The 25,819-nt window shown below is 36.8% G+C and overlaps 1 protein-coding gene across 1 annotated transcript in view; it reads left to right on the top strand.

The window, feature by feature from the left end:
• The window catches only part of lrp1ba (low density lipoprotein receptor-related protein 1Ba), a 223,854-nt gene that overhangs the window by 63,623 nt on the left and 134,412 nt on the right, over positions 1-25,819 (top strand). Inside the window, 9 exon segments of the mRNA XM_042712307.1 lie at positions 341-484; positions 2,378-2,614; positions 3,011-3,191; positions 9,080-9,299; positions 9,407-9,596; positions 14,934-15,062; positions 16,531-16,671; positions 17,188-17,313; positions 22,171-22,287. Coding sequence (XP_042568241.1) covers positions 341-484; positions 2,378-2,614; positions 3,011-3,191; positions 9,080-9,299; positions 9,407-9,596; positions 14,934-15,062; positions 16,531-16,671; positions 17,188-17,313; positions 22,171-22,287 — 1,485 coding nt within the window.

Genomic DNA, 25,819 nt, shown 5'->3' with positions numbered 1-25,819 from the left:
ATGGAAAGTATTTCTCCTCCATTTTAAAAGTCTATAAGCCTATATGTTTTGCATTTTTGTAATTATACACAATCAGTTGCCTTTTATTATTTAGCATTTTTTTAATGTAACATGTAGCTTTATTTTGCCCTGCTGTGTGTGAAACTCCATTTTAATAATTTTATCATCCTAAAACATTGAAGAATCACAAGGCTAGATTTTATATTAGCATTTAGCTGTGCTACAAAGTGACGAATGAAGCTGTGTCAAACTATTACAAATAACCTTTAGCATTTAGGGTGTGGTTGAAGTGATATTTTACGATGCTGGCTCCTTGATGCTGACTTTTCTCTTTCTCCAGTCAGGACTCACGCATGCAGCCCTGACCCACATGGACGAAAAGGTGGATGCACGCATATCTGTCTCCTGAGCCACAACTACAAATCACGTGTGTGCCGCTGCCGGACCGGCCACGTCCTTGCCAGCGACGGGAAGTCGTGCAAAAGTGAGGGTCACAAAAAAAAAAACAATCTCTCTTTTCTGTCTCTTCCTCCTGTAGCTCCCAGGTGTCTGATTAGCTCTGGGAGACGGGTCTCTCATGTAAATGGTTTTAGGGGTATTCCCAATGGAAAAGATGCTGCTATCTGAATCCATATATCAGATGGATGGCCCTCGTGGGTTTGTCGAAATGGAAATTTATGCCCAAATTCATGGAGACACAAGATGCTGAAGAATGGACACGTTTCTGTGATTAATAGTCCACGTTCAGCACATTAGGGAGGAACACATGGGAAATTGATATGTTTTGTTTCTTGGCATCAGGATCATTGACTATCTAAGAATATGTGTGTGTGTTTGTGTGTGTGTCATAATTCATAGGACATTGTGAAATCGTAAGAAGAATGTACAACCTAAACGTAACCCTATAGATCTAACCTCAGAATTGCGAATTTAAATCTCATCATTCTAAGTTTACATCTCACAATTAAGATTTTTTTAGAGTTCTAAATATGCGTCTTGCTATTTTTTTTTTTTTTTTTTTTTTGCCACATAATTAAAAATAAAAAAAATGTAACTGAAAATGGTCTTACAATTCTTGCTTTTTCTTTGCACGTTTATATCTTAGAATTCTGAGTTATACCTCACAGTTATGACTTTTTTTCCCTCAGAACTGCGAGAAAAACAAAAAAAAAGTCTCAATTGTGAGAGACAAAAGTTGTAGTTACATTTTACATTTTTAAGCAGGCTTCCATACTTGACCCTAAGCATGATTGCTACTTAAAGTTGTACCTTTATGTATGAACCAGATATGACAATTTTTCACCTTGTCTGAATTATTACGAGTTGGCGAGAGTGTGTTGGCGTGTCATCAGGTGACTTCCCACATTAACATCCATTGATATTATTCATCACTGCGATGTGTCATCCAGATCTCAGTAATCATATATAATGATGTGTGTTGTGTGGAGTGGTGGATTGGATGTTTTGTTTTGTTTTTGTTTTAAATGTTGTTTTTTTGTTTTTATCTCAAATGTTACTCAGTGTGAAGCTGTTTTTGAACTGAAGCCAGACTCATCCGTTATAAATGAGTTGAAGTTCCATTCATTTGTAAATTATTTAATTCACAGAATTGTACAAGAACAGGACAGGGTTATTTAAAGCAGTTCACACAAAAATGAAATTCCTGTCTGTCTTACCCTCATGGAAGTCAATAATATTGCACATCATTGATTCTCACATCTCATGACCAAACTTCATGAAATAAAACTTGAGAGCAATGGAATGGCATTTGCTCGAGAGTCAATAATGGCTCAAATTTCTCTCAGTTTCTCACACAAAGGAATCATTTGGCCTCAGAAACTAAGTTCAAAAACACATAACTGTTCTTGTTGGGTTCCTTTATCCCTTCATTCTAGTTTCTTCCTCTTGTCTCTCTGGATCTCACTGGATCTCTGACCTAATAATAATTACAATCATCTTTCTCTCCCCATTGCAGCCTGTAAGTGATGAATTTCGAAAACATTGTACTTCATATGTATCCGTCCCTCTTTTTGCTGCCCCCACTTAGGGCCCTGTTTGTCCCCGGTTATCTACACACACACACACACTTACACACACTCAAATGCAATTACAAACACAATGTAACTGTTATGCACCAAAAGATGATTGATTCCATAGAACCGAATCAGTGGAATTAATTTGTGTTTTAATTAAACTGATGTAATTAGCTTGAGCCTCTCGCTTTGGATACATTTTTGTCAAAGGCTTTAATTTGCAGAACTGAATTGAAAACGGAGGCTAATTATATCAATTAATTAAGCACTGACAGTACTGTGACAGAAGGCTTATTACGTTCCGCCACTGCGTTTGTTTACTTTGGGTAATCGTGTCTTCACAGAACCAAAGAATGAGCTGTTCCTGTTTTATGGGAAAGGACGACCCGGGGTTATCCGAGGTCTGGATATGAATGTCAAGTCTGGAGATGAACATTTGATTCAAATTGAAGGGCTCGTAAGTCCCAGAGCACTGGATTTCCATGCAGAGAGTAGCTATATCTACTTTGCAGACACAACAAGCTTCCTAATTGGACGGCAGAAGATTGACGGAACCGCTCGGGAAACGATCCTTAAAGACGGTATGTTCATCATGACTTCGGAGAGATTAATGTTGGCTTTTGTATAAGTCTGTTGAGCCATACCGCAATTTTATTTCATAAAAAGGTCTTAAATATTCACTAACGAACTCATTTTCACTTTGGCTTGGTAATGAATCATCTGTGCATCCATGCGGCCTGGCATGGTAGAATCAGGCCACCTGTACTTGAGCACTTCTGTTGCCATTGTTTTCCAAATGAGAAGTTATTTATCATACATTTTGTGCAATTCTGTCGTCAGGCAAGCTCTCTGGTCGATTCCGCATAATTTCACTGGGAAGAATTAGAGGAGGACAGTGATTAATTGAGCTGTCTTTGATCTTATCAAGCTAAAAGAACAACATTTTCTCAATTTCTTTCTGCTCTCTCTTTCTTCAGAGCTGGATAATGTTGAGGGTATTTCGGTGGACTGGATCGGTAATAACCTGTTCTGGACAAATGACGGTTATAGAAAGACCATCAGCGTGGCCAGGCTGGACCGGCCCTCGCAGACCAGGAGAACGCTTTTAGAAGGCAATATGTCTCATCCCAGGGCCATTGTTGTGGATCCTCTAAACGGGTAAGCCCATGATACCTTTCCTGCTTACAGAAGCATTTAAAAGATTCTTCTGCAGGGATTTCAGTCTGCTAAAGCCTTGGATGAAATCCAGTCATTTAGAGCGCACTGGGGGCGGGGTGTTTGCCCTTTGCTCTCAGAGATTTCATCAAGAACTTTCAACAACCCTTTGCTTCCTCTTGTTTCATTAACAAAAAGCACTGTGGTGGTATTAGATGACAATACCATGGTACTATATATTATGGTGCTGTATTACCACAGTATTTTCAGACTTTGAACTCTAAGCTATTGCTATACTATGTGTCTAAAAGATAAAAAAAAAAAAATTATATATATATATATATATATAGTGATACCACAGTACCTGATATACAATACTGAATCATTACCATTTTTCATATACTGTGGTTTGCCATGGTACATTTCAAGAAGCCATGGAATGGTATCAGATGATAATATCATGCTGCTTTAATGTATTATGCTACTCTTTATTATTATAGTATATACTTTGAACTCCAAGCTAATATGCTACAGTATGTGTCTAAAAATTGTAATACAATGGTATCTGGTATATGTTACTGTAATTAATGTGTAATGTAATTACAAAAAATATATATATATATATATATATATATATATAAAAAAATACAAGATTCTTGAAAGTACCCTGGAGATCCAAATGAATACCATGGTAAAAACATTTCAGAAGCATGGTATATTTCAAAGTATTAAAGTATTACCATCTGAAAACCATCTATATAAAAACTGTGTAAAATTATGGTACTTTGATATTATGTCACTGAATAATTATAACAAAATTCTAAAAATACCATGGAATTACTGTAGTATGCATCCAAGAAACCATAGTATTATATGATGGTAAATGTGAAAAATAAATAAATAAAAATCTATTACTATAGCTCCAAAAAAACATAATACTATACCATGGTTATACTGATGTATATGTCACCTTCCTTGGAGTTTCAAAACTAATTTATTCAATAATATTGTTAATTTAAATCTAAGAGAGGAAGTAGCAGATGTGCTATTGTGTCAAAGGGAGCTAATACGAACATCCCCATTCGATGTCATTGCTCGGATGGAAAGGCTTAACCGGAATATGGAGACTCCATGACTGCAAATCGCTGCCTTGGCAGAACTTTGAAGCCTGACATAAGAGGTTTAAAAGTTTAAAGGCAGGTTCCAGTTTCTGCTTATATTTTAGTGACTTCTTACCATGTGCTGTACACTTGACATGTTTATCCTCATAATGGGTTTCTGGATTGGGTTGTCTGTTTTTAATGCCTTCGATGTCTTGGAATTACATATCATTTAGTTGCAAATAAGACCTGGAGTCTTTGGAATAATTACCAGTAATCATCTTTAATCTGCAATTAATCTGTAATTGTGTTACTAGAAATTGGTTTAAAATTTCAAACAGTCTAAGTTTTATGGAACTTCTGATCACCGCTTAAGCTTTAGCTTTAGTATGCTGAATATTCAATACCTATCCCAGCTTAATCTCTCCCCTTTTAAATCCCATTTTCTTCTCTAAAAACTGTCCTTTACCGTGTCTGTCCTTCCGTATCCCGTGTACGCATGTCATTTCCTGTCTGTGCTAACATGATAAGATGGAGGATTAGCTGTTATGACTCTAGGTCCTGATCGCATTTGCTCTCCATCTCCATCACTCGCCTGGTTTGCCTGTTCACAGCAGGTGCTGTCTCTCAAAGCCCCGCCTCATGAATTATTCAACAGGTCACTGAATATGAGTTGGGGGAGTCGACTCCCTCTGTCATGTTATGTTAGGCTACGTTCAAATGCGTAAGGCCGTGTCACAGTGTTAAGTTTATACTGTGCAAAGTGAGCGATTTGAATTTGAAAAAAATAGGACCTTGTAAGATTTGCAGAACAAAAAGTTTTGGCTTCCAAATAAATCATGAATGAATAATACCATCCAATTATACTAACCACTTTTTTTTGGAGGTTAGATGTAGATATTTTCCTCAGTTCATTTAAAGGATTATTTTATGGTAATCTGTCTTTTATAAGGCACATTTGAGCAAATCCAGTTTAAGATGGTAGCTGTGTTTTGGAATGTGATACTTGGTTATTATAGAACTAGTTTGACCAACTAGTAGTTAAAAAAGTTACTTTTTGGATTCAAATTAGACCAATCTACCTTTTTGTCTTGAAGAAAAGAAAAAAAAGACTAGTCTAAGCAGTTTATAAAACCATCAGCATTCCAAAATCCAATGTGACCAGCTTTAACTGGAATAGCCAGCTGGTAAGTGGTTTGTTCCTGTTCCAAGATGGTCTACCAGCTTGGATCAGCTAGAAACCAGCTACAGTGTTCCAAAACACATCTCCCAGCTGGAACTCAGAAGTCAGTCTAACCGTTTTTGGTTCAGGGAATTTCCCATTTGCTTAATGGTGCCCAGTTAACCACTGGGCTTCTTAACTAGCTTGAGAAGCATGGTGAATTTCCTATTTGATTATTTGTGTTTTTTTTTCAGGTGGTCTTCTTAACTAGCTTGAGAAGCATGGTGAACTATATTTTATGTATGTTTTAATCACTTGGATGGGGGGGGGGGGGGGGGACGCATTGCTTGGTCTTTCTTCTCTAATGAACACGGTTCACTGTGGTGAATGCATTCCCAGCTCTGACATCTGCATTGCTCGTGTGAAGGCATTCCCAGCTCTGACATCCGACTTCCTAGGTAAATTGAATGCAGCATTAGCTCCAACCCTAAGCAAACACTATGCTGCTGGATCTATGCCGTCTGTTTTACTTTGTTTTTTTGTTGTTCTACGTGTTGATTGTATAACTGTCCTACGAAGACCACCCTTCTGAACATTGGTTCCTCCAACGCAAACCGACTTTGAGTTCTTGCGCTTTGTTACATTACAGACACCGCAGCAGGCCCTTTGCTGTCTGCGCGGGCGCGACCGAGGAAACGCCGCCCGCCGTCTCCTCGTCAACTCAGACGTCGATTCCCCTCCGACCTCCTCTCCCATCCATTTTGCTGGCTAAGGTCACTGGACACAAAACGCTGTTGCGAACTGCAGTATTCATACCAACGGAAACAAGGGAGTCTGCATTATTTGCCTCACCTGGATGTCTTGCAGTGGTTCCAGACTCAGCCATCGGCTTACGGGGCTCCGTGCAACGCTCGGACGAGAACGAAAAGCTCACAGGGAAAAGCAAGGTGTGGGGCGTTTGTTTCTTTATCAACAACTCGTGGTGTGATGAAGAACCTACACTCTATTTAATTCCCTTCTGCTCCCCTGATCTGGAATTTTTCATATGCTTCTGTGTCGACCATTCTGGCAACCGAGTGAGCGAATCACCGCTGTTTACATTCCCCTCAAGCCAAACACAACCAGGACCAAGGAACTGTAATGGAAGATATGATCAGAACGTTAAAAAGTGACTTTGGCTTCCAAATAAATCATGACAGGAATCGTGTAACCACTGCTATCCTTTCCGGGACGCCTACAATCTCCTCCCCGCCCACCTTTCGGCAATCGGATCACTCTTCCATTTTCCGCCTTTATGGAAAGGTTAGCATGTAGGACAATTCGTTTCGTACCTCAGACGCTATTACAAGACTTTGGATCAACTGGTACTGGATTTTGACGACATGGTAATCTGTCTGTTTCATCAAGTGGTAGAACATGTACTGCCGACAAAAACTCTTTGAGCCAAAACCCGTGGGATTAATAGCGATGTTAACAGCCTTGTCGGCAGCGGTGCTTTTAAATCCGGAAACGCTGATGATCCGATACAAGGGTTATCCTCTCAGAACTCAAAGTTTGACAATACACAAACAAAGTTGTAGAACAATTCAACAAAAGATGTTACTGTGGCATTGGAATCAATAAAATCACAGACTTTAAGGAACAAACCATACGTGAACTGCCGTGCCGCTCCACCGGACGAGCTACCTTTATGCTCTTCGAGCTCACAAAGCCCCACACAAAGAGCGCTAGTGATTGCAGAAATGTGAGTGCACTCATCCGTCTCTGTCGCGGATGTAACCCGATCCTTCCGACGGGTGAATATCCGCAAGGCAGCGGGTCCTGATTGCATCCCAGGCCGTGTGCCTCCGAACAATGCGCATCCACTAGCAGTTTTACAACCTTTTCAACCTCCACTCTCGCTGTGGGTTCCCGCAGTGCTTCAAACAATCCACCTTTTAGCTACTGGAAAATAAAAGCACAGCTTGAATGAACGTGGTTTGGGGTTCAGTAGTGTTTTCCAAGACTCGTCAGGACTCATACCGTGCTGCCTGCCTCACTGGATCAAGCTATCGAAACCGTTCCAGCTGCTATTGCGTTCCAAACACACTCTCTCCCAGCTGGACACCTATGTCAGAATGCTGTTTTGGACTTAACAGCTCAGCTACTCACCATAGTGCCTTTGGTTCGAAGCTCCACCATTCTGGGACTAAACAATCTCTGCTTGCAGCTTCCCACTTCCTTGGTGGTCCAGAATGGTGATCCCCTGTGCCTCACTGGGCCTCAGGGCTGTAATCCTAGCCCCTTGTACTCCCTTACAGCACTGCTACACACAGCTCTCGCCCACCTCATCATAAGAACACGCTGTGAGAACGCTGGTATATGTTTCCAGAAACACAACGCTGCCACCTTGTTTTGCCAGGCGATCTTGTGAGAATCCTGAATGGAGAATGAACACCCCTGACTAAATGGTTTGGACAACCACCTCTCACTCAAACTGTTCGACAACCACGCATCATCTTTGGTGATTTCAAAAGAGCATAGAACACACTAAATGGTGTCCCACCTCTCACCACTTTGGACACCTTGGAGCTGGTGGTATTCACTCAGAACACCACCCATTCCTCGGTGTTAACATCAGCTTGAAGATCTCGTGTAACACCTGAGGATCTCACCATACACACTTGATGCAAGTGCTGAAGAAGGCACCACGCCTCTTCTTCCTGTACTACTGAGGAGTTTGGAATGAGCCCCAGCATCCTCAATCGTTCTACAGCACTATAGAGAAGAACTGGCATCAACTGCCTGTTTGGAAATGCACTGCTGGCAACCGCAAAGATGGTCCTCCGAACTGCCAGCCCAATTGTTGGAGTGAGCTTCCCTCCCTCCAGGACATCTACACCAGGCGGTGTACACAACCCGGAGGATCATCAGTGACGCCAGCCACCCGTCCCACAGACTGCTCTCTCTGCTTGCCTCAGGCATGAACGTCGCCGCAGCAAACTAGTACTAAAATAGCTTGTTTCCCTCAGGCTAGCACTTTTTTGTCTCAATACACCCTCAGTGGGGCACACAGTACTATGGCCCACACTGCCTCTATTTGTTCAACACATGAAACAAATAAATCGAGCTACCACTGATTCCCTCCAAAATAACATTGCTTATCCAGCCCCACGTACATTAGCATTTTTCATGCTTATATCACTTGTAGTATTGCTAACAATGGATGTGTCCCATCTCTGGTTTTCTGACTGTCTGCTACTGAAATGTCCACGGTCACTTGTGTGTGAAGGCATTCCCAGCTGTTCTGACATCCGACTGTCTTTTCCTAGGTAATTTCTGAATGCAGCAAAATTTCACTCACCAACACCTATGTGACAATAAAGTGACTTGACTTGACTTGACTTGACACACCTGAAAACTCTAACTAAAGTCTTGAAGATTACAAGCAGCCATTTTTGATTAGGGTTGGTGCTAAACTTTGTAGGACAGTAGATTTCCAGGGCCAGAATTCCCAACACCTGAGACAGCAGAACAGCGCTAATCTGTTTTAAACCATAGAGCTACATGGAAATTCATTTGGTTTAAGCTGGTCCTCTTCAGCAGGGTGTTATGATTTTAAAGATATCAATTCTCAATTGGTTTCTTAGATGGATGTATTGGACGGACTGGGAGGAGGATGAGTTAATTGACAGCAGAGGAAGGATAGAGAAGGCCTGGATGGATGGATCTCACCGTCAGATCTTTGTCACATCCAACATGCTGTGGCCCAACGGCCTCACTCTGGACCACTCCTCCAGCGTCATGTACTGGTGTGATGCCTACTATGACCACATTGAGAAAATCTACCTTAACGGCAGCCACAGAACGGTTAGTAAATGAGTGAGTCAGTTCTTTAGTTTTTGGATACATTCGTTCCTTTCTATGCTGTTCTTAATATTTCCTTGTGACTCAAAAACCTGATCTACTTCTCACAGGTGGTGTACAGTGGGAAAGAGCTAAATCACCCATTTGGGATTGCGCATTACCAGAATTACATATTCTGGACGGATTACATGAATGCCTCAATATTCCGTCTGGATTTGTCATCCAATGATGTTGCCCTACTGCGGGCAGAAAGACCACCTCTCTTCAGGATTCAGGTGTATGACCCGCAGAGCCAGAAAGGTAAATATGAAGTGACATGATGTGTAGTAAAGTGACATGTGGCCAAGTATGGTGTCCCATACTCGGAATTTGTGCTCTGCATTTATTGCATCCAAGTGCACACACACACAGGTTCGGTGACTTTCTCAAGGGTCTCACCTCAGTCTTGGTATTGAGGGCGGAAGAGAGCACTGGTCATTCACTTCCCTCACCTACAATCCCTGATGGTACTGAGACTCGAACCCGCAACCTTTTGGTTATATGTCTGACTCTCTAACCATTAGGCCACGGCTGAATATGTTTACCGTAGATTTAACTCTCTGGCGTCTAAGGGGTTTTGGGGGCCTGGAGAAGTTTTGACATCCCCCGACTTTTGTGTTTTTTTCAGTTGCTTATTAACCTATACTTGGCTAAAGTCTAATAACACTGCAATCAGTACAAACTGAAGTCACTGAAATAAGGCCATAAAACACCTAGAGAACATTTATTCACAAGACTGTCAATCATGGACCTTGTAGCCTAGAATTTTTGCTTCAAAATGATGTGAAAATTATCTTGTTTACTCGCTCACAGAAAACAATAGATTGTTTTAAATTTTCTAAGACACTTTTTGTTCCGAAAGGGCATATGTGAGTAGGCGTGATTGACCGTGAATATTTGTGTGATTCACACCTGAGAAGACAAAGGCCTGCATAATGAGCTGCATAATGAGCCTTTTAGTAAGGTATGTGACCGAGAGGGAAGAGTTACAAGAAAGAATGTGAGGACAAAATAAATGTATATATTTTTATGTTTGTAGTTTATTTAGAATATATTTAATTATCCCAGAAATTAACTTGAGAATCACTTGAGAGTGCAGTTAAAAAGTTTGTTAACAACAAGCAAAGCTGACTTTCAAAGCTGAATTTTTAGCATCATTACTCCAGTCACACGATCCTTCAGAGATCATTCTAATATTCTGATTTGCTACTCAAAAAAAACATTTATTATTACTTATTTTATTATTATTATTATTATTATTATTATTATTATTATTATTATTATTATTATTATTATTATATATTTTTGATGAATTGAAAGAACACCATAGTTTGTAACATGATTATTGTATTTGTCATCACGTGTGTGCTAAATAGAAGTTTTAATTTCTATATATACTGACTCCCAGCTTTTGAATGGTATAGTGTTTATTGTTACACTTGGAGTAAGACTGGAGTAATGATGCTGAAAATTTAGCTTTGATCACAGGAATAAATTAAATTTTAAAATATATTCAAATAGAAAGTAGTTATTTAAAATAGTAAAAATATTTCACAATATTACTGCTTTAGCAAATGCAACTTTCTGTATTTTGGATCAAATAAATGCAGGCTTGGTCAGCAGAAGATAATTCTTTACAAAAACATTAAAAATCTTACTGTTCAAATGTTTTGACTGGTATTGTGTCATGTTGTAATATATAAATGAACATCACATACCTGGGACATACCTCATATTACTTTATATCTTATTGCTATGTTATACGTTAGAACATAAAAAAAAAAAAAAAAAAAAAAAAATACATTCTGGCATTGTGAAACATTGAGATGATGTAAATGAAACTTCATAATGTTTCACTTGATTATACATTTAGTTTGTGAAACATTGATTGGAAAAAGTCTAACTAGTAAAATGTGTACAAGTTATATGAAAACTAATACAAGTAGATTAATAATAAAAAGACTTACTCATGTTTATGATCTCTGCTGGGTCAAGCTGCTACATTCTTCTTTCTGAGGTAATCCAATCTTACTCCTCTCAGCGGTCTTATTGAGGTAAAAATTTTTTATTCCTCTCAGCACGAAGCGAACAGTAACATTAAAAAAATGTGAAGTACAGTCTTGCTGCTTTGTTTGCTGTGAAGTGGGAGTTTACCTGCCGTGAGCTTCACGTGGATGATTGTAATATCAATAGCGTGCTCGGCGCGTGGGCGTGGTCGCATTAGATATAATGAAGGGAGACATGAAAGACTGGACATCGCGTTGTTTTGATATGGATGACTTTATCACAGAATATTTGTTTTCGATAAGACTTGCTCAGTTTAAAGTAGAATTGTCAAGTTCTCTATAGATCTATCTCTCATGTCTCTGTTGTTGAATATTTGCTGAGTTACAGTTCATTTTAAAGACGCGTTTCTAAATGAAGATCACGCAGAACCAAGGCGGCAGACAGCGCACTCTGTTTATTATTTTTTTTTTTTATAAATGCACAAAGTTTTGTTGTTATTATGTGTGTATACAAATAAAAGTAGACCCTTTACAGATTTGATTGATTTATTGCTCTTATCTGTACAATCAAAACTGAAAGTGTAATTTAAGTTCTTTTCGGGCTTATCAGGAGAATATGCCACAAAATGCGTATCCACGTTAATCGACTCCAGAGTGTTAAAGCTGTTGCCAAGGGCTGCAGAGATATAGAAGGAAACTGATATATAGCTATTGACTGTCTTCCAGAAACTCTAAGATTTAAATTGCCTGAGTTCTGAGGGGTGGTCTGATTCTTTATATATCACCATCCCATAGCATTGCCCAGAGGCCAATTCCTGTGTTGGCACAAACATGGTATACCCAGCGATATATGGAAATGAAATAATAGTACCCCGTATGCATTCACCTTTTAAACAGCTGAACATTCTAGAAATGAATACCACACCGGCAAGTCCCTGGATTTGAATAAATGCTTTGCAACGGATATTCCCCGTGTAGGATATTTAATGGTAATTTTAACCTTAAGACTTCATGATCCAAGCATTTTTCGGACTCAGATCAAATAAGCTTAACTTCTTTCATATTTTAAAGGCTAATTTGAAGGCATTTGCAGGAAATTTGTATGATTTGGTTCTGGAACCAGATCTCCACTTATGTCTCCAATGACGAGCAATTGTTCTGAGGTACTGGGCAGTTTTTTGGCACCTATACTCATTTTAGTGACATTTTTCTCCATCGCTCTACTGTGCAGAAATGGGTACACCAGGGCAATTTACATAGAAAGAACTGCACCACTGATGGTGACTTTTGCACACATTTTCTTTCACAAAACCACTGTATTTGGTGGCTTAACTTGTTCTTGACAAGGTAAAATGGCTTTGATCATAACTTACCTCTTATTTGTACACATCATAGGTGCTGTGAGTTTGTAAGGTGACTGAGGATGATGATGAATGTTCGGTTTTGTCTGCAACTTTTGCTCAAGGTTAATTGCTATGGCAGCTCCTGTAGAGTTACTCGTATGTTGCATCTGGTAGAGACACTGAATGTCATTCTTAATGACAGCCAGCCAATGGATTGACCCAGTCATTTCAGATGCAATAGGAATGTGAATAAATGGCATTGTAACCTAGGCTTAAACGTTTTCTCAAACTTCAATGACCTGCTAAATAAACAGACAAACGGAGGTATAGCAACATTCTAGTTTTAATATCCACAAATGGATCTGAAATATGTATCTAAATTGGACTTCAGTGGATAGTGAAGGTGTTGCAAACTTTTCCAAGGTGGTCAATGGTTGTAATTCATATGCTGCTGTTCTTAATTAACAGCTTGAAAATCCTGTTTACGCTACTGATGTTCACCAGATGTTTGATGCATAATTTCGGCACCTGTGCTTAGAGCTACTGGCAGTCACAAGCATCTGCCAATGTGCAACACAGGGGTCTGAACCTGCCCACTGAAGCACTCAACACTGGATAGTGAATTCACATGCTAAGCTAATGCAGCCAAGTGGAACTGTGCTGAATATATAAAAACCTGCCTGTGCATTTCGATTTTAGTGGAAATGACAAGCCTTTGTTTACGGAATCTAAACTTTACTGAACATGTCTAGCTGTTGTACCATTCCTTGTACAACATGTGTATGTAATTTTGGATTTGATAATTAGCATGCACTGTTTAACTCTTTCTTGAGATGTCACTCAATATATAAGCTACATGTTGATTTGCATAACAATGCTAAGTGCATGTTACAAACATATCGGGAATGCAAATAGCCTAATGTTCACTATTTATCATTTTACAAGCTTCACTTAGCTCTGTTCAAGAGTTGAGTTAGAGTTGTTGTCGCGTTTTGCTACATTAGCTTTCTAGGACTCATTTTTTTGCCTGACTTGACAATTGAGAGTGAGCTTGATATCATTTGCTCAGAACTATTGTTCTATGAAATGATCAGTGGTTTCAGTTTACAGTCTCGTATTCACATAAAAATGTTTAGCGTTTCCCTCAGGAAATGATATAGATGTCTGAATGGTTTTGTTTTTCGCTGTAATTGCATTCTGAAACCCCAAAAAATACTTTCTTTATCTGCTATGTGACTGTGAGCACTACTTCTCCTCCTAAAATTACATTAAAATGCGACAATGACATGCTTATCTATGTACCGATGATTTATATGATAATTTGCACTCACAATGCATTATGATATTTTAGCGACCAACAGCGAAAAGCACTGTTTGTTCAATTAATGTGATCTGCATTAATCTCTGCAGATGATTCAGTGGACACATGTCCTGTAGAGTCCATCTGATGTCATTCTTCACTTGGAGTCAGTGCCAGATACTTGTATCATTGATTTTAATGGAGCAAAGATCAATATTCATTGTACAAGAGACTCTGAGCATGTAATTTCATGTCCTCTCCGGATGGTGGACTTCACTGAGAGAAGTATTTGCTTTGAAAAAAATTGTTCATTTGGAGTGCTTGGACATGCAGTTAGTTGAAGTCTGTGGTAAAGCATTTAGTTTAATGCTCATGATCTTGTTCCTTACAAACTTGTTATAGAACACTACTAAAAAAATAAGAGCTGATGTGATTAACATGTAACATGTTCTAATCATTTTAGTGAATGTAAAGTTTGTTTAGATGGTTCAAGTAAGTGATTCAATAATTCACTTGAGTTAAGTGCAGCCACGTTCACTGTTGTTTAGCCAATGTTCACAGGCGAAATTAATAGCTATATGAATAGGACGTTTTATTGTTGTATTTAGTATACATTTATATTTTTCAGTGTAATATTGTCACCCCGATTAACATTTTCATTGGTTTACAGCCAGATAAAAATACCTCTAATACAATAATGTACATAAAATATTATATTCACTTAAGTATCTTTAATATACTGTAGTCTGTCTATGTAGTTTTTGTTGGTAGCTTATAGCGTACCTAACTAATTACTTAAATGACTGGAAGCTGCAGTTTCAAAGCAGATTCTCCAACAGATTTTGAACACAAATATATGGAAATTATGGTTTATTTGAAATTTCGTCTCCAAACTGCATTAAATATAACATTTATCTCGTTTCATTAATCGTCAAGCATTTTTCCTCAGGTAATAACCAATGTTCAGCAAATCACGGTGGCTGCAGCCCTTCGGCTCTATGCCTCTGTACACCTGCAGGTCGCGTGTGTGCCTGCGCAGATGGCCAACGTCTGGAGAAAGACAATGTCACCTGTTCATGTAAGCTTTCATTAGTCATTTGGTATCATAAACCAGGCACAATATGATATATGAGCAATAATTAGCATAATTTGGCCACTGGAAACTTGTTGCATCATGTCTGGTTAGAGCTGATGTAATTGATTGTTATTCTGGGATTTACAAATGGGTCCTTTTTAACAAATATTTTTTAGCGTTGCCAGTGAGTATGTGGTAGAACAAAATATGCAGATTTTATATCAGCACCCACAGGCTAGTCAATAATGGTGGCGGTTTGTGGGAAATATGACAATAGATCTGATATGTTTATGTTAAGCTGAATATGTCCATTGATTTCCATTTCCAGTGGGGGGTGTACATGTTTCCGCTCAACCCGCGGTTTGGCTGCAACTGTGTTTGTGTGTGGCTTGGCCTTAAATCCATTGTAATATCAAGTGGATTCAGTTTACCACATAAACGACTTCCTGTTTTGCTAACTTTTTATTTTATGTGTCATTGTTAGTAAGCAGTGGATGCATGTGCCTAGTTTAAGCATAATTCGGAGCTAAACACCTGGCCACTTTTAACACTTGAGTTGAAATTTGATTTGAATAGGTTAAGCGACACAGGAAGTTAAATTGGAATAACAGGAAGTAGAATTTACTTAATTATAATTCAGAGAAAAGTTATTGTGACAGAACGTTTACAACAAAACATACATGGTTACATCAATAATTCACTAATTATGGTGATAATCTTTAAGTCTGTTAATAAAACATATTTGTTGAACATTTTTACTAATTTCATTCAGCACTAAACATCAATATTTTTTTTAGGATTTAAAAAACATTGAAATTAAGACATTTAGGTATAGCACTATTTTAAGGGGTATGTAAAAAAAGTAATAAAATAAAATAAAAAAAAACACTTTTTTTTCTCGTTTCTTTTTTTTTCAGTTTTTTAAGCATAACTGATTTTATGCCGATTTGTAATGTTTCTTTTTTATCTTAAATTTAACTAATGGCCTCAAACTTTTATGAAAAAAAAAAAATTATAAAAAAATAATAATAAATAAATAAATAAATAAATAAATTATAGTTTCATAAATATTTTTAATTATTTACATTTTCTGTTTTCTTTTTAATTTTACTTAATGTTTTAGTAATTTTGTTTATTTTAGTCATTTTTACGAGCTTTTTAAAATGTGTATTTATATTTTTTTTAGTTTTTTAGTTTTAGTTTATTTAGTTTGGGTTATTTATTTGTAAACAAAAATTAAAGAAAGTTTTACTTGAAATAAAACAAGTTTGATGTATTTTATTAGAATTTTGTTTTATTACAGTTAATGTTTATTTTATTTCAATCAATGGTTTTAATGATTTTGGTTTTAGTTAACAATAATAACCCTGGTGTGTGTATGTGTATAAGAGACAGGGATTAGAGGCTGTGCATGCGTTTGTGTGTGTGTGTGTGTGTTCTTTCTCTAACATCTTGTTCCTGCCCTTTCTAGCCCCATCAGAGATCACTAAGACAAAGCGCTGCGGCCCAGCGGAGTTTCAGTGCCAGAACCAGCGTTGCATTCAGCTCTCGTGGAAGTGTGACGGGGATGATGACTGCTCAGACAGCAGCGATGAAGATCCACACCTCTGCTGTAGGTCTTCTCTCTTTTTTGTGATCCAACCACGAACCAACAGAAACTGTAGGTCTTCTCTCTTTTTTGTGATCCAACCACGAACCAACAAGAATAAATGCCTACTTCAATCAATCTCAGAAAGTATATCATATCCATTATCATATCATCATGTCATATCATTCAGATCAGATTAGAATACCATATTTCTTGGTAAGGAAAGTATGAATATAACATTTTAGTATGTGTTTATTGTTTTTAATATATATAATTAACCTATATACTGTAGAATACCACAACCTATTATTTTATAGTACTATATTAACTGATCATTTTGATCATTTTGCGTATGAAATATGATACAGAAGACATTATGGAAGGTAAAGTTGAGCACATTGCATTGTGGGATACAGTATACCACATGGTGCGCTCTGTATGTTAATATGCCAATCAGAACATGTTGTGAAACGTTTGGACACCCAGATGCTTTCAGATGAATTTGTGTTACCAATTGACAGGCCGTTTGTTTCTCCTCAGCTAATCGCAGCTGCCCAGCGGACCAATTTAAATGCCTGAACAACCGCTGTATCCCGAAGAGATGGCTGTGTGACGGCACCGACGATTGCGGCAGCAACGAGGATGAGTCCAACCGCACCTGCTCAGGTGAGCTTCACTCTGGAGCCCTGTCCTACATGGACAGCCCCGTATATGCGCCCAGCCATCCGGAACAACCTCGCCAACCAGCCCCAGCATTGGGAGATACGTTAATCGCTGTAGGCTATGCGTGTTCAAAGCTAGCGCCATCGGAGAATATGTTGCTTTGAGAGGAGAAGTTGTCTTACATGACACCCCCCTGTATAATTTCCCGCCGGTACTGGCCCACGTGTCACACGTTCCCTCCGGTCGGAGCGGCTGCGAAGGAAACGAAACTAGGTTTGTCTGCGTAATTCATCAAGCACTTGGTGGGATTTACACATGACACACATCTGTTTCGGCCCAGTGAGCTTGAGTCCTTCATGAGCGTTTCCACATCTCGCTTTGGGTCGCCGGTTGCGAATGATGGAGTCAGTCAAGTTTACACCTCCTGGACGGGACCGGCATCTAATTTACTTTTAGATTGAACCATATCCTGTGGTCTAAATCTCTAGAAGACATCATCTGCCGTACAAGCTGTTGGGAGATCGGGATAAATACTAATCTAAAACATCAATATCGCAGTAAAGATGCTGTGTTTAAGCCACATTGTGTTGTTGGGGCCGTATCGTATCACTTGATAAAAGGACTGGAGACAAATTTCACACATTTCGCCAACAGGCAGTGGTCGATTTAATTTAGATAGCCAACAGACAAACTTCCCCTTTGTGGGTAATACAATTTTCTAATCTAATCTCTAAAAGAAGAATTTGGAGAAAATCAATGGCAAGTGTTTGGGAGTGTAGGACAGGGGAGCTTGTAATTTACAGTCGTCTTATCTGTCAGAGGAAAAGGTTTATTTATTTATGTTTAATTGTTTTACATTTAAATGTTTTGTATGCCGTTTGTTATTTTTTTTGTTGTAAAAATATATAAAAATAATAAATCTGTAAACATTAAATATATACTTTTTAATTCAAAACAATTATATTATATTATATTATATTATATTATATTATATTATATTATATTATATTATATTATGCTTAATATATCATAGTTACAAAAACACAAATAGAGTATTTAAATATTTATATATTTATTGTTTTTAATATTCTCCATATTCTTTTTAGTTTGAAAAACTATGGCCTATATATAGTACAAATAGTACACAGAACCTATAATTTAAATGTATAAAAATACAATATTACACTAATGTAATAATATTACAACTGTACATAATACAAGATTTTATTTTATTACTATGTGATTTGTTTCAAACACATATGCTATATATATATATATATATATTATATACATATTATACCATACATATATATATACACACACACACACACACACACACAAACACACACACACACACACACACACACACATATACATAATAGGTTAACATATTATTATTCCTGTTAATAAAACTAAGAATTGTATTTTTTGTTTATTATTTTTTTTTTTGTGGCTTTGTTTCAAAAAAACAAAACAAAAAAAGCCACTTTACATTCACAACAAGATTCAAAAATCCTTTTTCATAAGAACTGCTAATTAACATTTGACCAATTAGTTCCCCAAGTTGCTGTCATGAGGGACTTAACAATAATTTTCATAATTATATACAAAAAAAGTCAGAAAATAAATGCTCACTTTTCTTGATTATTTACGATTTGAACTCCATTCGGTCTTTTAAGGCGCCTCCAGTACAAGGTTGCTTTCAAACCTGGAATTTCAAAATGACATCTTGAGGGAACTAATTAATAGTCTGAAAAGACGAGGGGGGAAAAAAAGCCTAACTCCTTCTGTAATTAAATAACTCTGACTAGCAAGAATTGTTATAGACTGAAAACAAGAAATAATAATAAATAAAATAAAAAGGTTTCACACATTTCACACCCTCTAAAGACGGATAGATCATTAAGATCAACAACACTGACTTTTTGGCAAGACTCCCAAGATTACACTCAGATGGAAACATTCTCATTAGCTGGGTTTAAAATACACCTAGTGAAAAACTGAAATTTTAATGACAAAATTGGTAGAAATGAGACACAAAACAAACTTCAGGCATAGCTAAACTATGACGAACTAGCTATTCTTGCCAACTGACATATCATTCATTCATATAACCACACTGTGCTTGTTTCATATTTTAGCCTGTTACTATTTCTACAGCGATATGCATAAAATCGGTAAACAGCCAAACTTCTGGTCTGTTACTCTGTCAGAATTAAAAACTGCACCTGTTCGCCTGTGCGTTCCAGTTTGCTTGCATTCATTCAAAGCTTCATAAAACAGCACAACCTGACCTTCAAAGGTTATTGAAACACCTGCAGTCCTTTTGCAGCAACACTGGAAGATTCTAGAAATACAGAGACTCTTTTATTCCTGGTTTTCAGTCATTGATTAGAAAGTATAGTTTAACCAAATATAAAATTTCAGTTTTCATTTCCTCACTCGAATGTTGTTCCGAAACTGCATTACAGTAGATTTATAATTGCATCAAACACAAAAGTAGATATTTTGGGGTATGTTTGAGCTGCTCTTTTACAGAAGATTGAAAGTCTTAAATCTGAGGAGACCAGAATTTATTTTTCTCTCACAATGAATATGTTTTGTGTTTTCATTGTTTCAGGATCGGATATTGTTTTATAAGTTTATTTAGAGTGCTGGACCATAAATTTATTTTAGATTTATTTTATTTTATTTTTATTTATTTGCATTTATTTAAATTTTTATGAAAAAACTATTATTATTTATATATTTTTAATTACATTTATTTTGTAGGTTTCTGCTCATTGTTATGCTAATAAAATAAATTGTCATTAAAATGTTGTATTCAATTTTTACTTGGCTCTGCTTAAGAAAGTGTTCATGAACACACACACACACACACACACACACACACACAGTACACATATATATATATATAATATATATTTATATAATATATATATATATTATATCTAGTATATATATATATATATTAAATATATATATATATAATTTTATTTTAATCAGTTCAAATTTTATTTATTTATTTATTTTTTGCCATTAAAAGTTTTCTGTTAAAATAGGGGGGAAATAACAGTATTTTTACTATGTTTTAGAATTTTTTTGCATTTCAATTTTGCTGTAAATTATTTTAGAAAGTGTTGAAGAAAAAAATATATTCACATGTATCTTTTTTACGTTCTTATTAATTATTATGGTGAATTCAATGTAATTCATGAATAAAGTTTAGTATTAAATTAGGAAAAAATAATAATTTTTAATAGTGGTATCAGATTTTTGGATCCTACTTTTATTTGCGAAAATATTAGAAAATATAAGAATTATTATTATTATTATTATTATTATTAATGTTAACAAAAATTTATAGTTTACCCATATATTACTTTTTTTGTTTGTTTTTTCATTTCCTCACTCTCATGTCATTCAGCACCTGCATTACATTTTTCTTAGATCAAACACAAGAGTAGATATTTTGGAGAATGTTCGAGCTGCTCTTTTATTTCTCAAATCTGAGCAGACTCGACTTCATCTTTCTGCCACTATGAATACTGTTTCGTCCTACACCATTTCCTTCTTTGACCACAAGTGGTTCTGCTAAATTTTCTGCTAACTTGTTTATAGTGTCCTTTGTTAGATCGTGACCAAGGTTTGTTCAGTAATTCATGCCTTGAGGGCCACATACCTGAACTCCATCTGAACTTTCTTTATTCAAGTTCTCTCGCTGTCGCTGCTGGATGGTTTGGCCTCATATAGCCATGAGGGAAACGGTTATCTCTGGCCTTCAAAACACTTCACAGATCAATTTTAATTATTTTGTAATACATTTTTTTTTATATATATTGTGCTGTGATCAATAACTATTACAGTTCAACCAGACACTCGTCAGTTCATGTTCACCATGTTTTTGCATCTACGGTGTAGAGTTTGAACATTTTCTCACAGTTTAACACACTAAGAGAAAACTTCTGAATCCCGCTAGGAGGTTTTACCCATTGGGTTTCATATTTACCATATCCGTGTCTTCATAACATGGTTAATTCCCATTCATAGGCACCAGATGTTGATATAAAACACATTTTGAACACTACACCCATGCATAAGTCCTTCAGAAAAGACAAGAACTGTAATATTGGATGTCATGGACTCTGGGGTTTATCTCTGAAAGCGGTTACTCAATATCACAGCTAAGACCGGATACACACCTGGAGTAGGTGAAAACAAATCCAGATGATTTTTCAAGCATGGTAGAAAAATTAAATACTGTCCTGGTGTCCAAAAGTGTGAGATCACATTGAAAATCTGGGATTTATTTTCTAAAAAATAAAGTATTATATAGAATTTAGGAATATTTTAGATGTTGCACTATATATTGCTAATAAGCATGAATTTAGGAATATTTTAGATGTTGCACTATATATTGCTAATAAGAAAAAGAATAATATAAGTTTTTTGTAGTGCTCTGAGACATTTTGAAGTAACTTTGCTTAAAAAAAATAAACTTCAAAAAAAAAAAAAAATTCTATAAAAAAATACTAAATTATTATAAGATTTAATATACTGTACTAGTTTATTTTACTCTAACAAAAACTTTCTATAAATAATTATTATAAAATCATATAGTTAAAGATAAATTAAAAATCATCTTACTATAAATAATATTGTTATAAAAATTAATTATTTTTTTAATTATGTTTTTAATATTTTTTTTAATAATTAATAATAATAATATTTTTAATGATGATAATAATATTTTTAATAACTCTGATGACCTTACTTGGGTTTTTATACAAGATTCAGGAGTGAGATTGAACGAGCATCCATTCAGGTGTGATTTAATATCCGTGTTTTTGGTTCCCACAGCCCAAACCTGCCAGCCGGGCCAGTTTCCCTGCGAGAATGGACGCTGCATCCCAGAGAACTGGCGCTGTGACCGTGATGATGACTGCGGGGATCAGTCAGATGAGTCTTCGACATGTGGTGAGTCTTCCTCAAGCGGAGCGCTTTGAAGTTCTTCTATCTTTGCTATCATAATTTTTCTGGTCTCTTTCATCGTCAAGCCTCTGTATATTTCAATTAGAGGCTTTTTATCAATCAGTAGTACAGTATTTTATCTTAAAATATACTTTGAGCATGTTATTAACAGCTAATTGAATTGAAACATGAAAAAAAAAATCTTTTTTGCTTGTGTTTGATTTTTAAGGGTTTTATTAGAATGAAATTCTGCCTTTTATGTTTATGTAAAAATCATTGAACTGAACACATCTGTCTTTTTACAAATGATTTACAGAGAAATACATCTTCTGTTCATGAATGACAGTTTTACAAAACAGAAGAAACCTTGTTCAAGGTTAGATGTGCTGTTTTGAGTTCAGTTTAATCTGATGGCCTGAGGCTTTTAACAACAATAGACATGCTATTGAGAGCCCAGACAAAACGATACCATAGATCTGAAGTGTTTTCTGTAGCATCCTGACACAAACAAAGAAAAAGGCCTGTTCTGTTTTCATATTTCCTCTGTTGTTGCCTCTTTGATATCTTTTGGTGTTTTTGTGCATGGAGGTCGCACACTCCGTTCCCACCAAACTGCTTTGATTTGAGCTGTGAAGGTTACCTGCTTCTGTCATGATCGCATCTGATCTGTGACCCTATTGGATGGTTTTCTGCATTCTGACGTGAAAATGCTCCAATGGATGAGCAGAGTTATAAACTTTCTTTGTTGCATGGCAGCCATTCTGTTGAGTGCATGCAACATAGAATCTCAAAGAAAAGTCATGGTAAAATCTATCTATCTATCTAATCTATATATCTATATCTATATATATATATATATATATATCTATAACACAGATAATACATTTGTAAATCATCCAAAATATCCATCCATATCCATAATCCATATATAACTACACAAACAAAACATACATACAATTATATACCAATAATACAGCTCATAACTCCAATAAAAGTTTTAAACATCAGTTTTTATATACACTAACAAGAAGACATCATACCAAAGTACTCGTTCGGGTCCCTCAAATATATCCTTCAATTATTATAAAAAATAATACAAAGATAAATCCTTCGCTGGGTCTGGTGTCAATAAAAAAAAATTATTTTGGTAACAAGGATGTTTTCGGTTCTGAAACTTACAGGATATTCTTTTACTGTGATGTTCTCTTATATATCAACAGCTGAAGTAAAAGTTGATTTCTCAATGCACGACCCCTTTAGAAGATCATTTTTTCTTTGTGTGAAGAACATTTTAATAATGTGAAGAACCTTTTCTTCCACTTGCAAGAACCTTTTGTGGGACGGAAATATTGATGTTAAAGGTTCTTCATGGAACCATCAATGTGAATGATAAACCTTTATTTTCAAAAATGTAATGATTCAATATAAGAACCATTTTAGTTCTCCAAAGAACTTTCCTGTGAATATTTCTTGAACCATTTTTATTTTTTTTATTTATTTTTTTTGGTGTAAAGAATATTTTAAAGGGGTCATATGATGCGATTTCAAGTTTTTCTTTCTCTTTGGAGTGTTACAAGCTGTTCGTGAATAGATGAGATCTGTAAAGTTGCAAAGACTAAAGTCTCAAACCCAAAGAGATATTCTTTATAAAAGTTAAGACTCGTCCATGCCCTCCTAAAACGCCTTGTTTAAATACACCCCCACATGTCTACGTCACGATGTGGTAAGATTTGCATAACACCACCCAAATGTTCATGCAAAGAAAGAAGGCATAACTTTGATTCTTTGCTGTTGCTGCCGACACCATGTCGTGGAGATGCTGATTCGTTGTGAAAGTGAAAATACTTAGTTTGGCCTTCCAAAAGAGGACACAACTAGAAATCAGTGGTTAAGTTGTATTTACAGCATTGTTCTGGAACAGTTCAAGCCAAATATTTAGATGTGTGCAGCACATTTTATGGAGGACTGTTTCCTGATCCTGGGAGAGAAGAATATAATGCCGGCACTTCTGACTCACAGTCTGTAAGTACATTTACATAAAGGATTTGCCACTGATGATTCAAACATGAGTTTTGAGCAGTGTAGAGTAGCGGTTCTCAATTCCAGTCCTCACGCCCCCCTACTCTGCACATTTCTCTTATGGCTTCAGATGTTTGTTCTATTCGAATGTAAGTGCCCTGTGAAGTGGACATCACAGGATATTCTGCCATGGTTCCAGTTAAAAGAGAACGTATATGTGCCATTCAAAGTGGAGTGAAATCCATGAATGAATGTTTCGAAGTGAGGTAAACTTCAACAGATTTCCCCTGCTCAGGGAGTAGGGAGCAATGAACACTGTGTAGCGACCATGTCAATGGGAACACAGTTCGTTCACGGAGCTCACTTCTAACGAGCTGATTATCTGAATCAGGTGTGTTAACAAAGAGAGACATGCACAATATTCAGAGCTGGGGGGCATGAGGACTGGAATTGAGAACCGCTGGTTTAGAGTTGCGCTTGTTGTTTCTCCGATCACAAATGCAGACATGGTTTTATGTTTACGCGCCGCGATGCTACACAACGCGTAAAAACACAGTACAAGTTGCAGACATGGTCCTACTGGATAAATATCTATCTGTTTATTGTGTTCTTGTCTCTATTCTATCTATCGCATCACAGTATGACCTAGGGGCATATCAAACGCTTGAGGGCATATCGCCCAATCATCTATCTGGATCTATCAATATCTACACCTCACTTTTTTCTACCGAGCTATCTATCTCCATCCCATCCATCCATCCATCCATCCATCCATCCATCCATCCATCCATCCATCCCCAATCCATCCATATCTCGCTCTATATTGCTGGGATATATCTATATATCTGTCCATCCATCCATCCATCCATCCATCCATCTATATATCTATATATTCTGGGAGAATCCCTTTTCATGATATTATGCTGCTTATTACCATGCTTTGAATATCTCAGCACTCTGTGCCTGCTATAAACCCGTTGTGACAGCTCACGCCGTCTGCGACAGAACCGTTCAGCTCGTGTAAATGAAAGATGAGAAATACCAGCAGATCTCCACCTCTCTCCCTCTGAGGGATGGAGTGTGTGTTTAAAGCTTTCTCCTCTGTTAGTTGTCGCATCCTATTACCGTTTAAATTTCTTCAGGTACCGTTCCAGGGTCTCACACGAGCCACATATAGAGTAATTAAAGTTTATGCTTGGCTTCCTTAAATCAAAATCAAGCTGGCACTGGAAAGCCGAACACGCGCCTGCTGAGAAATGTTTAGCATTGCCCTGTTTGCAGTAGAGTCAGAGCACGTGGCGTTGCACGGCTGCTCGCTTGCTCCATATCGCGAGCCGATGTCAGTTTGCCACATATTTCCTGTTAGTAACCAGGGAACATCTTTTCTAATGTTTAATTTTGAAAGGTGGTGCGACGCCACAAAGACACCACTGTCGGTTTATTTTGAAAGGCGCATGAGGCAGGTTAGTGCTTCTGTCTCTTGAGAGATAAGACAGACGGTGTAAAGTTCAGCAGAAAC

Source organism: Cyprinus carpio, chromosome A22 (assembly GCF_018340385.1).
Source record: "Cyprinus carpio isolate SPL01 chromosome A22, ASM1834038v1, whole genome shotgun sequence".
Lineage (NCBI taxonomy): Eukaryota > Metazoa > Chordata > Actinopteri > Cypriniformes > Cyprinidae > Cyprinus > Cyprinus carpio.
The sequence above is the reverse complement of the archived record's forward strand: the minus strand, read 5'-3'. Positions and strand labels throughout refer to the sequence as shown.